Source organism: Microtus pennsylvanicus, chromosome 13 (assembly GCF_037038515.1).
Source record: "Microtus pennsylvanicus isolate mMicPen1 chromosome 13, mMicPen1.hap1, whole genome shotgun sequence".
Lineage (NCBI taxonomy): Eukaryota > Metazoa > Chordata > Mammalia > Rodentia > Cricetidae > Microtus > Microtus pennsylvanicus.
Window position 1 is genome coordinate 26,109,424 of NC_134591.1, and position 12,977 is coordinate 26,122,400.

At 42.6% G+C, this 12,977-nt stretch overlaps 1 protein-coding gene across 1 annotated transcript in view; it reads left to right on the plus strand.

Annotated features, from left to right (window-relative positions):
• The window catches only part of Focad (focadhesin), a 289,636-nt gene that overhangs the window by 229,534 nt on the left and 47,125 nt on the right, over positions 1-12,977 (plus strand). Inside the window, exons 26-28 of the mRNA XM_075946771.1 lie at positions 2,110-2,226; positions 4,474-4,712; positions 9,742-9,831. Coding sequence (XP_075802886.1) covers positions 2,110-2,226; positions 4,474-4,712; positions 9,742-9,831 — 446 coding nt within the window. The remainder of the gene's footprint in view (positions 1-2,109; positions 2,227-4,473; positions 4,713-9,741; positions 9,832-12,977) is intronic.

Here is a 12,977-nt window from a genome sequence, read left to right on the forward strand (position 1 = left end):
TTGATCTTCAGCTTCTGGCCTGAGCTCGTTCTCTTTTCCATCTTCCTCTCAGAGAGGCAGCTTCGCTTCTGCCTCTCTCCCCACTTCTCAGCTTCCCCTCTTCTGTCTCTTTCTCCTCCTCTCTCTCTCTCTCTCTCTCTCTCTCTCTCTCTCTCTCTCTCTCTGTCCCCCCTTCACCCTTCCTCCTCCATAACCCCCTGAATAAACATTCAACCTCACCCTGCATGTCGTGTCTATCCATGTTTCTGTCTTCTGCCCACCCACCATGTGTCTCCCTGCCTGGAACCAGCCATTGCTGGGGGACCAGAAGCCGTCTCTGCCTGGGGCCCACTGCCTGCTGCCACATGGCCCGCCACCACTGCTCTGGGACCAGGAGCTGTCTCTGCCTAGGACTGGCTGCTCCCAGGGCCCCGCTGCTTGCCACCACATGGCCACCACTGCTCAGGCCACCGCTCTGGGACTGGCAGCCATTTCTGCCTGGGACTGGCTGCTCCCAGGGCCTGCTGTCTGCCGCCACATGGCCCGCCGCCACCATTTGGGACCTACAACATTTCTGCTGCCTACTGCCACGGGGATCTTGCAGCATTTTTTAAAAAAGAATAACAGCGGGGAAGGCCAGGAAGCCCAGCAGAGCCAAGGCCAAACTAAGCCACCTGCGGGGAGGGGACGCAGAGCAACGCTGTGTACTGATCAGGCTGTTATAGAGGCGCTTGTACCACTGTGGGGCAGGGCGGGGCGCACAGACAAGTGGTGTGGGGCCGATTCCAAACCGCCGGGGCTAAATCTCCCATCAGGAGTCCCATTTGCCGACTTTCTAGCAAGTGCCAGGAAAAATCGAGTCGCTATAGATGTTCAGTGACTCAGAATCGCGTAGTTGGGCAGAGCTAGCCGGCAAGGAGCTGCTCTGAGAGGATATAATCTGCGCGGAGGGAGAGGCCTCTGGAGTGGGGGGTGCCGCTGGCTCCCAATGGTCGTTCCCAGGAGTCTCTGATTCGGGGCGGGTATCCGCAAAGCCTCACTGGGCGCCAAGATGTAATGGTGTAAATGAATGCAGACAGATTGTAAAAATATATACAGCTTTAATGGGGATTTAGACTTACAGAACCACCGTTCCTGTGTAGACTAGGAAAGCAGAAGGGGCAGCTGGGCACAGGCCCTGCAGGTTTATAGGTAAACATTAGCCCAAAGCGAGCAAGCCCCCTAAGGCTGAGCTTAACCCTACAGAAAGAGCCATAGAATGCCTTAGCAAAGGCTTACATACTAACTACATATATAACCCTAAACGATCATACATATTCTAAGATTCCTTTTCTTGGGGGGTATTTATAGTGAACTACCAGTTGTGAAGTTAATTTGCCCAATAATAACGGGGGGGGGGTGGTAATAGCTCAGAATTGAAGTTCTAGATTCTCATATTCTTTACCCCACTTTGAGTCTTTTCATACTGAGAAGCCGTGAAGGGTTAAGAGTGGAGCTTTGCTTTTATTTTTATTGACCTTGCCTTTGGCCATTTCTCAATACAAAATCCAAATCTCATTATTTGAAGTTGAACGTGTGTGACTAGTAACAAAAGATCTTAAGATGAATGTTTCTGACCCCATTGCCACAGGATGACTTTAAGTTTTATCTTTAGTTAAAGGAGATTTTTGTAAAATAATTTGTTAGTTAGGTAAAGGTGTATGTAATAGACATGATATGCAATAGACAGCCGTATGTAATAGTAAACAGAAATGCTAGAGATGTTGGTCAAACTGTTGCAGGCTAATTGGCTACTTTGTGAAAAGGTAAGTCATAAATTTGGGACGTTTCAATTTTTTTGGACTTTTTTCTTGTATATGTTGTTTATCATGAGACAGAGGAAATCTGAGTATATTCTGTTATAGCCTCTGTCTTCCCACTTCTGATAAATCTTGAATAAATGTATTCTTGTCAGGGAACAGGTAAGGACATATATTTGTCAACTCTTCCTGTAGTCCAAGCAGATGAACTTTACTTTTTGATGATAGCATTACGTTATGTAACAAAGGGATGGCTGTACTCTGGACATCAAAATAAAATTTAGTGGTTCTTGTTTTCCTACCATCTTTCTATGTTTTTCCTCATCTGCAGATTCAACCTAATTTCCTTCCAGTGAAGGAGTGGGTTTCCATGGTGCTTAATACCCTCCTGGTCATCGTGGACAGCCACTACCGCCCCAGAGGACAGCTCTTCTCCTGCTTTTATCATGTAAGTACAGGAAACAGAAATGACCAGACTCACCAAGGGTTAACTCTCCTGACAGCCATTGTTCACACAAAAACCATGACATGGTATAGTAATTTCCAGCTCTAACTGTAGGCTAGAGGAGTGTGTGTGTGTGTGTGTGTGTGTGTGTGTGTGTGTGTGTGTGTGAAGAAAGACTGGTGTGTACGTAGGCCCCACGGTTTGGTTGATTTAGGATGTGCCCCAGGTACCAGCAGCATGAAAGCTCTTGAGGTTTTTCTGCTGTGTAGTAAGGGTCAAAGGTTATAGTTGTGGGATACGTGGTTCTCTGAATTTGTTTGGCCTTTTTGACATTATTTATAACATGATAAAAATAGCGGTGTCCTCTGTGATGACTAAAGACTGTATGCCACCTCTCAGTTTTGAGTATTGACTTGGCATATTATGGCACCACTCTTATTTCCCTGGTGAAATAAAAGTTCAATTCCTTTGCTGCGTTTTTCTGCCTCACCAAAGATTGGGAAGGTGAAATTATTTAAGTTACATGTAAGTGTTGTATTTTGAAAACAATAAAATTCTTTTTAAATACCAAGCAATCCTGTTTGGTCATGTGAAAAATGACTGCCCCCTCCTCTCCTGTCTTCACGATGGCGGCCTAATGACTGAAGCAACGGGAAATGCACATCTTGTTGTCTGACTCTCCCTTTGGGCTCGTGGAATCAATTTACTTCTGCTGTGGTGTAGAATTGTTTTGGTTTTGCTCTATCAGTAACCATTGCTTAGGGAATTACAGAGATCACGGGACAGTCAGCTGAGTGGCTGAGGATTGTAGTTGTTTGAAGAAAAATGTAGCACGGATCCAGACCTGTTGCTAAGATTATGGATTTAGCCCACAATGCATTGCTAAAGTCTTCTCTGTAAATGCCCTGCTCCCTCTTCCCTTGCCCTTGGGAAGACCGGGGATGTATTGATCTGGGGCTTAGAGTCCAATGCTAGATTTAAAAATAACTTGGTAGGTAATATAGAATTAAGTTGTAAGTTAGGTTTTGTTCAGAGAAGTCATCTATTAGTGCTGGTTTGCTTGACTTGTTTTGGAGCTTATGCAGTAGCTGGGTCAGACATTTACCAGAACAAGATACTCTGTGAGATTTCCTAACATTCTGCTTGGTTCTTATGAACCAGTAAGACAGCCTCTTTATTTAGCCAGTTCAAAATTTCTCCTTCTTTTTACATCACTATTCATTTTAAGACCCATTTCAAAAGTCACTTCCCTTATTTTCTGTGTTTTTTTGAGTAACTCTGTCATTTGGAAACATTATATTAACTTGGAGTGTAATGTCCTACATACTTGATTTTTGTCCTTAAAGTACCAGAGCTCGGCGAGCCAATAGACAGAATTCAAGCACACTGTAGCGTGCTTCGACTGGGAGGCACAATGCCGCCTTTATGACACATCTGAAAACTTAGCTGGACAATAGTGAGGGCGCTGAAGAGGCTTTCCTCTCCACTGGAGACACATTTGCAGACAGATAGCATGTGTGGGGGAGCGCTCTAACGTGGGACTCTTGCAGATACTGTTCATGTTCAGCTGCCCTGTCATTCTCTTAGGGCTGTTATTCATTTCTCTCCCCATAATTGCATATCAGAAGGCACATGTAGAGCCCTCCATTTCCTTTTGAATAGCTGGTTATTGCTTTTAACCAGAAGCTTTTAGAATTTCAACTTCCCTCTTAATTAAAAGGAATTAACCCCCTGTAGGAAATAATCCATCTATTGGGTTGTGTTCCCACTAAAAATTTTGGGAGATGTGCCAATAGATCTTGTGTTAAACTTCCACCTGTTTCTCTGTAGAGAGAACTTAAACCCCTGTCCACCTCTTTTTCTTTCTTTTCAGGGCAAGTCCTAGCTTTCTGGACAATTGTAATGTAGCTTGTCTAAGAGCTGACAGCCTGACTTGGCTTTCCTATTATATGCATGCAGGCTTTTAAAAACATCAAAACTGTTTGAGTTTATATAGTTAGAGAGCCCACAACCTCTAAACATAGACACTTCAAACTCTGTCTTTGAAATTTAAAAGAACATTGCTGATTTCACTCGGCAGTGGATGGACTCATTGACTGAAATCAGGGTATGTAGCAAACACATTTAAATTCTGTTTTTTTGTCCGCAGGGCAAGTATAGAAGAAGCCTGTATTGCTGTAGTGTTTGTGTGGTAGGTGTTTGTTTTAAACAAGAGGCTAACCCCTGTTTTCTTTCTTTGGTATGTCCTAGAAGTCCTATTCTGGTGAGAACACCGCCAGCGCTATTGCGCGCTCTGCCGCCGCCACGGCTTTGTCTCTCCTTGTGCCGGTTTTCATTATCTCTTGCAAGGAGAAGGTTGAGGAAATCCTGAACATGCTGACTGCCAGGTTACCTGGGAAACCAAGTGCTGATGAATCTCAAGCCGTGCAAATCCACATGGGCCTTGCTTTGGGGATGTTTCTCTCGCGCTTGTGTGAAGAGAAACTAAGGTACAGTTGATTGAAGTATTGCTGTGCTTCCTCCTTGTGATTTAGGTGGCGGACGGTAGCATGCATGTGGGTTCCTAAACATTCCATCTGAGCAGTATGTGCTTGCTAAATTTCTGAGATGGTTGAGTTGATTGTTTATTCCCTTAGATGGGTGAATTCTGCTGCCTTAAAATACCATCATATGGATATTAATATACCTTGGGGGTTATTATTCAAGTAACTGTTTACTTGAAAAGCATGTCAGGCTAAGATAGAAGCCCTAAGTACGCCTTTTTAATTAATAGGCATAAACAAAAGCCTTAAAGTGCTGTAAGTGAAGAAAGACTTCTCCCCTGCCCCTTCATTGTTGACATCTCCATAAGTGGGAAGGAACAACGGGGGAGTCTCATGTAGCAGAGGGGTACCAGGAGTCACTGAATCACCCGAGAACTGCATGTACCCAACTTTACAAAGCTGCTTTTCTCCTCTGCCCTGGCTACACTTAATAATCTATATAGGCTCCTAATCTGTGCATATTATACTGGATGGTTTACTCAGTGTGATTTCTCATTTTTAGGCTGCTAGCATTATCAGTGAATGGATCAAATGGAATATGAAAGACTCGGGTGGAAAATTCCACTGAGCATCGAGTTTTCCTACATATCAATTAATCTATTTTAGTTTTGTTCATACTTGGTTTTTCCCCTGTATTTTATATTAAATCATAAAATTTTATGCATCCAGGTTGATTGTAGTGTAGTCTAACATGAATGTTTGGTTACCATGAATATTTAATGGTAGTGACTTAGACTTCAGCCCCATCTTCCTGCACTGGAAATAGGATACAGGTAGAAACATCTAGCTATGATGTTAGCTATTCTCATACTTCCTGGTGGGTAGCAGTTAGTGGTCCAAAAGCAAACAATGGTGTTAGTGTGGATAAACTAGATGGTATCACACAATATCTATAGTGTTTGGAACTAGAGGTTAAGTTTCTGTTTGTAACTTTCAGACTTTGAACAAATGCTTTGTTTCTGTTTTGTTTTTGTTTTTTGTGTAGGGGGAGAATTTACTATTGCTTTGTCTGCAGAGGCTGTTCCTTTGTTCCTGGCCACCCAGACCCAAATAATCATGGAAAAACTATATTAATCTATATTAATTACAACACTGCTTGGCCTATTAGCTCAGGCTAACTCTTAACTAACTCCTACATCTTAAATTGACCCATTTCTATTAAAAATCTGTGTATTGCTACTGGACTGTGGCTTACGTGTACTGACATATTACTCCTTTGGCAGCTACATGCCGTCTTCCTTACTCCGTCTACTCTCTCTCTATATATTTCTCCCAGCCAGGCTATATTATGCCCTGCTATAGGCTGAAGCAGCTTGTTTATCAATGGTAATAAAATACATTCATACAGAGGGGAATCCCACATCATTGCTTTTGGGAATGGATATTTCAAGCGAACATGTTTAGCTTCTGGAAACATCTGACAGATGAGTGGAGTGACTGGCATAATATCTTTAAATGACAATGAAACATGCCCAGAATATTCACAGAGGTCCAGCTCTAGATACGAACAAGGAACCTGCCCTTTGCATGGCAATCAACTCTTTCATTCTGTGTATGTCCAATAGAACATAGCGTGTTTTGCAAAGGCCTAAGACTTAAAGTGATCTCCGCCTTTGCTGCTGCCTACAAATAGTGCTCTCCTCACTGTCTGTGTTCAGGTCTTTCTCAGGATGTTTTCACATCGATAACTGAGCCCTGGCAGCTCAGTTCTGGGTAACTCACTTCGTCCCATTCTGGCCGAGGCTCATTTCTTCATTAACTTGGGATACGGTTCTGCACTGACTTTACGACTGTCAGGCTTGCATTGGGGGTTTATTTCATTATACTGCCTGGAAAGCCGCAAGGTGATGGGCACACGTCCTCTTAGCCCTCATTCCCGGGCTGCAGAGAATCCTGGGAAAGGGTTCCAGGCAGCTCATCATGGCTGAGTCACTAAGAATACTAGTAGATTGTTTATTTGATTGTTTTGTTTTTTTTAAGATACAGTCTCTCTATGCAGCCTTGCCTGTCCTGGAACTCAATATGTAGACCAGGCTGGCCTCACAGTCAGAGGTCTGCCTGCCTCTACCTTTTAGAGGATGGGATTAAAGGTGTGTGCTACCATGCCTGGCCCTGAGTACCTGTAGATTCTAACTTTGCTCAACAGCATCCTTTTCTTGGGACCTGTGTCTTGATAGTGTAGTCACCAACATGGAATTATCCCTGGTTCCACTGGCTCGTTTCTTTTAGAGCAGAGAATTCAGAAATAGTTACCTTTTTCTACCGGTAGGTGTTTGACTCAGTCGTCACATTCACTCTTACCTTTCCAGACTGTCTTTTGTTTTTTCCTAAAACCAAGGCTATGGGTGGGAAAGATGGCCCCCTGGTGACGAGTGCTTACTTCTTTTCCAAAGGACCTGAGTTTGGTACCCAGTACCTTGTTGGGTGGTGGCTCACAACTACCTGGAAGCCCAGCTCCAGGGCCTTTGGTTTGTAAGAGAGCCTGTACTCCTATGTGCATGGCACTCTACACAGGCACCATACACAGACACAAGTGAGAAACGAAACGAATCTCAGGAATATAATTTAGGATGGGGACTGGGGAGATAACTCAGCGGTGAAGAGCGCTGATGCCAGCTCCCACAGGGCCGCTCACAAACATCTCTAAGGCCAGACCCAGGCCTTCCGATGCCTTGTTCTGGCTTCCTTGGGCACCAGGCATGCACATGATACACAGACAAACATGTGGGCAAAATATTCATGAACAACATAAAATAAAAATAATTTCAAGTAAAGGTAAGTATCAGGAAAGCTGTGGTCTTGAAATGGGTAGTAATATCAAGTACCCATAAGAGAACATGCCCGCACTTCATTGTTCTCAGGGTAGATTCTCCCTCCTGCAAGAGAGATACTCACCACAGTCAGTCTGGCTTATGATTCTCCTAAATATGAATTCCAAACTAGGACTTATTGAGGAGGTACATTACACCAAGCTTGTTGCCTCTGCCATAACCTCTAAAGCAGGGCTTCTCAACTTTCCTAACACTCCAACCCTTTAATACAGTTCCTCATGCTTCTGTGACCCCAACCATAACATCATTTTGTGCTACTTCATAGCTGTAATTTTGCTACTGTTATGAATTGTAATGTAAATATCTGATGCAGGATATCTGATGTGTGGCCCCACGGGGCTCACGACCCACAGGCAGAGTAATAAAACGTGAGTGAGGAAGCCCGCAGCTTTGCCAGAAGAAAGAGCCAGAGTGCCTGCTTAAGTTTTCTCTTACTATCCAGCCTTAGTTCTCACTAAGACCATTATATAAACGAGTTGTTATACAGAAGCAGAAATATGTAGGTCTAGGGAATTTCCCCCTTAAAAATATATAATTAAAGGGTTTAAGGAGAACTGACAACCCATTCAACTGAGACATGAAATCACAAGCTGTGTCCCTAGTAAGAGAGATTTAGGGTGATTGATAACTGTATCCATAGTTTCATTACATTTTCTACCAAAGTATCACTTTACATTCTTAGAAATTTGAGATTTTGTTCTTCAATGTTTTAAAATTTAAATACAAAGTGTAAAATCGAAAGAACTTTTTAGGCTTTATTGTTTGTCATTTGTTTCTCACATATTTTAGAAGTCACCTGCTCACACTTCCTGCTTCCTCAGTTAATATTATTTCCTTCTTGGGTCTCTGAGGAAGTTGAAGACTAGATAGTTATAGCTTGCCTTGTTTACCAGACTCAAAAAAGAAATTCAATAAGAAATGTAAAGTATAAAAGGTTGAGAGACATAAAAAGATAATTTTGAACTGGTAATGTAAATTAGACTAGAAAGTGAATTAGTACAACACTTTGGACTCACCAAGATAGGATAGATAATGGAGTATTTTCTCTGAATTTGTCAAGTGCAAATGGACTGGACATTGTTGCTTATTGCCGGTATAAATTGTATATACTTATGATTCTTATTGTATACAGGTTTTCTTATACTAGTTATAGCCTTCTTTTTTAAAATTTTAGAGAAAAAGGGGAAACGTAGTTTTATTTTGTTTAACAAATAAAATTTGCCTGAAGATCAGAGTACAGAGCTAAGCCACTAGAGGCCAGGGAGTGGTGGCACACACCTTTAATCCCAGGACTCAGGAGACAGAGGTAGACGGACCTCTGTGAGTTCAAGGCCACCCTGGGCTATACAAGAGTCCAGAACTTGGGATCACAGGCCTTTAACCCCAGCACTAGGGAGGTGGAGACAGGAATGATATGACTGGGTAGGGAGAGGATTATAAGGCCGAAGGAGACAGGAGCTCAGACAGTCTGAGGTTTGGTGGGGACAGATGGAGTCTGGAGATGCAGTGTGAGGACAGGCTTCTTCCTTCGGTTTGAGCATTGGCAGAGGTAAAAGAACTCTCTGGTGGCCGGCCGCTCTGCTTCTCTGATCTTCAGCATTAGCCCCTGTATCTGACTCTGGGTTTTTATTATTAAAACCTACTAGAATTTGTACTACACTCTTCAAAAACCTAATTACTGAATATTTTTTTCTTAGTTTCCCTGTCTACAAATAAGCATATATGAGCGACCAATATTGTTATTACCTTTTTATATATAAAGAAGTGCTGATGTTTCCAGTAGATATTGACAGAAAAAGACTTTCTTTGTAACACTTTGGCTTTTTTATTAACATTTATTTATTTGTGTATTGGGGGGGGGCGTGTATGCTGTTACACATCAGAGGACATCCTGTGGGCATCATGGGACTCCTTCCACAATGTTGGCTCTGGGGATTAAAGTCAGATCAGCAGGCTCTGTGATGTGTTAGACCAGTACCGTACCTGCTGAGCCTTTGTTTGCTGCGTGGTACTGGGGATCACTTCCGGAGTCTGTGCACTCTGGGCGAGCACTCTGCCACTGAGCCTCACACTCCCAGACATGTCATGCACTGTGAACAGTTGAGTGGTTATTAATAATCCATCATTCCTGTCTCCTTATCTAGTGACATGTCTGGCCAGCAGATGAACCTTCTTCTGATAAAGTCCTTGGATGCCCTGGAAAACTGCTGTTTTGACCCCAGCCTTGAACACAAGTACGTTGGTTCCCTTCATAACCAGTGCTCAGAGTGCTTGCTACCTGCAGCAAGCCTTGAGTGCCATGGTGAAGTGTTTGCAGGATCTGATCATGAGTTCCTTTGCAGAGTGTTCAGTAACAGTTGGAAAGAATCTTCCATTGAAAACTTCTTTGTTCTAAAACCCTATCATCGGTAGGCGTTTTGCTTAAATGCAGAGCAGCGAGTGCTGTTGTGTAACTTTAATCCTGTTCCCGAACATCAGTGAGGCGTGGATCCGGTGGCCAGGTAACCCCACTTAGCCTTTTATCAAAATTGGCTGAAATTATTTGAATATGAGTGGGCAAAGAGAGCTTCTGATGGTTTGAATCTAATTGTAAAGCCATGGGTGGAGGAACCAATGGAAAGGACCATTGATTATATCAGGCTTCACAATCTGTTTTAACAGGAATGGGTCTTCCTCCTACCCCCATTTGAACCTTATGCCTTTTCAGTGTTTTTTCTTGAAAACGAAATACCTTAAATTTCATGGTAAAATAATAAATTTTATTCTAATATTGAAAGATAACAAAAATGAAAGTAATCATAAAAGAATAATAATGTAAAAACTGCCAGGTGGTGGTGGCACATGCCTTTAATCCCAGCACTTGGGAGGCAGAGACAGGAGTTGAAGGGCAGCCTGGTCTACAAAGCGAGTTCCAGGATAGTGAGGACTGTTACACAGAGAAAACAAACAGAGTAAGAACTGTCTAACTTACTGTTACAGATCTACTCTCTAATCGATTTCCATGGCTTGTATGGGTGAATAAGATGGATTGATTAGACTATGTGGAATATTATTAACAATAACGTTTACTCTTTTGATTTCTGTGTTTTGGAATCTCAGGTTTGAATCCTGTGGGGCATTGTTTCTAGAGATCACAATAGATTAGAAGTAACAGTTCACCCCTTTCTGTTGTGCTTCTGTATCGTCTAGCTTCTTAGGCTCAGAATAACAAAGAGTAGCTAAAGTAGTGATGCAGCCATATAAAGGAAAGGTTATGGAGGATTTTTATCACAAAAAAGTTAATCTCTGTAGTAGGTGGCAGTGATGAGATTTTGTCTGTATGTAGGGTAAGAGTGAAGAGAAACCGGACAGTTCATCAAATCCTTCAGGATCTTGTGACATCTTTAATGTGTGGTGTGAATACGGGAATGGAGTCTGATGGCACCTGTGGTGTCTTCTGAATATAGAAAATTAGTAGCGAGAGGAATAAGAACGTGGTTATTATTTGGATCAAATGACAGGTTGAGATTTTGAGTCTAATATGTGCATCACTATTATTGTCTTCGTGATCCAGGTAAGAAACCCACCCCTGTCCTTTCCTTCCTTCCTTACCTGTCCTTCCAGGGCACTCACTGTAGCCATGGGTCAGGATATTAGAATGTTGTGGAAAAGCTTGCAGTCCAAACACTGCAAGGTCTTAGACAACTGGAACAATGGAGAACATCTCACATACGGTTCCCATTCATTTCCAGGGAAGTTTTTAAGGTGGAATAGGTGTTTATTTACTTAAAGGTGTCACGTCTAAGTATATTTAACCGTAACTTTTAGTTTTGTGATTGGTAAGATTCTCATTTCCTCGTTCTTATCTTCACTCTTGATTCTTATCTTCATATTGAAGAGTAGTGTTTGAGAGTGTGCTTGGACAGGGGATCAGTCTGTCAGAGGAATGAAGAACAGGAACACCTCCTCATTGGGTCCATCAAAGCCCAGTTAAAGGTCCAGACTTCCAAACAGCCTTCCCCTTCCTATTCAAACTTCAGTATTCCTACCGTTAGTGGAGCTCAGTATTTCCTCATTTTGGGGCCTGGGTGAAGTTCTTTCTTCGTTTCAGGTTTTTCTGGAACTTGTTAATCCTCTGCATTTTCATATCTGTATCCTGGGTACTTAAATCCTAAACCCTAATTGCAACAGAAAGAGAACTATAGACAGGCCTTTTCTTCAGTTTTCTCTATAAAGAAAGACTCTGAGCTGACACCTTTTCATAGTCACATGCTTTATAGGTAGCACAATTAAGGAATGGGCCTAGGACCATTTTTCTTTTTCTTGTGTAAACACAGTTCCATGGGAAGAAAACATCATCATTATTTATTATTATTATTATTATTATTATTCATAAGCATCATTGACATGCAGATGTTACCCACTATTACTTGGCCCAGGCTTTATTGCCTGGCATATAGCATATTCCTTTGTCTAAAGAAATTGCCAGAGTTTAGGGTAACCCCCCCCACCAGGGAGATAATGAATAGGGCAACCCCCACCCCCATGGAGATAGTGAAACCATTGCTGAGACATGGTTAGTAGATTACCCAGGAGTGTGCTACCTCGAGTGATAGAATTCTACCAGAACACTTTCACCAATGAGTCACCGGATGAGTCCCTGCTGAGTGAACACCTGGGCCGGATGTCTGGTCCTATCGCTAGCTTTTGCTGCCACCTAGTGGCGCTATCTTTGCCATTGCAGTTCTGACAGCCCTAATTGTGGTCATGTTATTCATCAATGACCCGAGCTTTGGTTAATTACTATTGAGCTGTTACAAATACAATAACATTTAAATTGTGCTTTGTAAAGGGCAAAGTGCTATACAAATGTTAACTGTTATTAGAACTAATTATTGTGTGGCTTGTACCTGGTCTGCAGGATTGCTAACAATAAGTTAGGCAATTCAAGATTCATCTGTGGTTATTTTAGACAAGTACTATTGTTATATCTCAGGTGATATGACGGCACGAACATCAGAATGGGGCATTCTTTTATGACTTGTCTTGGCGATATTTCCCTTTTCCCCCCCCGAGACAGGGCTTCTCTGTGTAGCTCTAGCTGCCCCAGAACTTACTCTGTAGACTAGGCTGCCCTTGCACTCACAATGATCCACCTGCCTCTACCTCTCTGAGTGCTGGAATTAAAAGCGTGCACCACTACCACCAAACGATGGTGATCTTTTAATATACTGTGATATGATATCCAATAATTGTGTGTGTGTGTGTGTGTGTCTGTGCGCGCGCGCATATGCATGCACCCAATCCAAGCATGCCCAGGAGGCCCTGGGAGTGTTCATTGCGTTTTAGGCTAGGGCCTCCCACTGCACTTGAAGCCTACTATTTTTGCTGGAATGGCTTG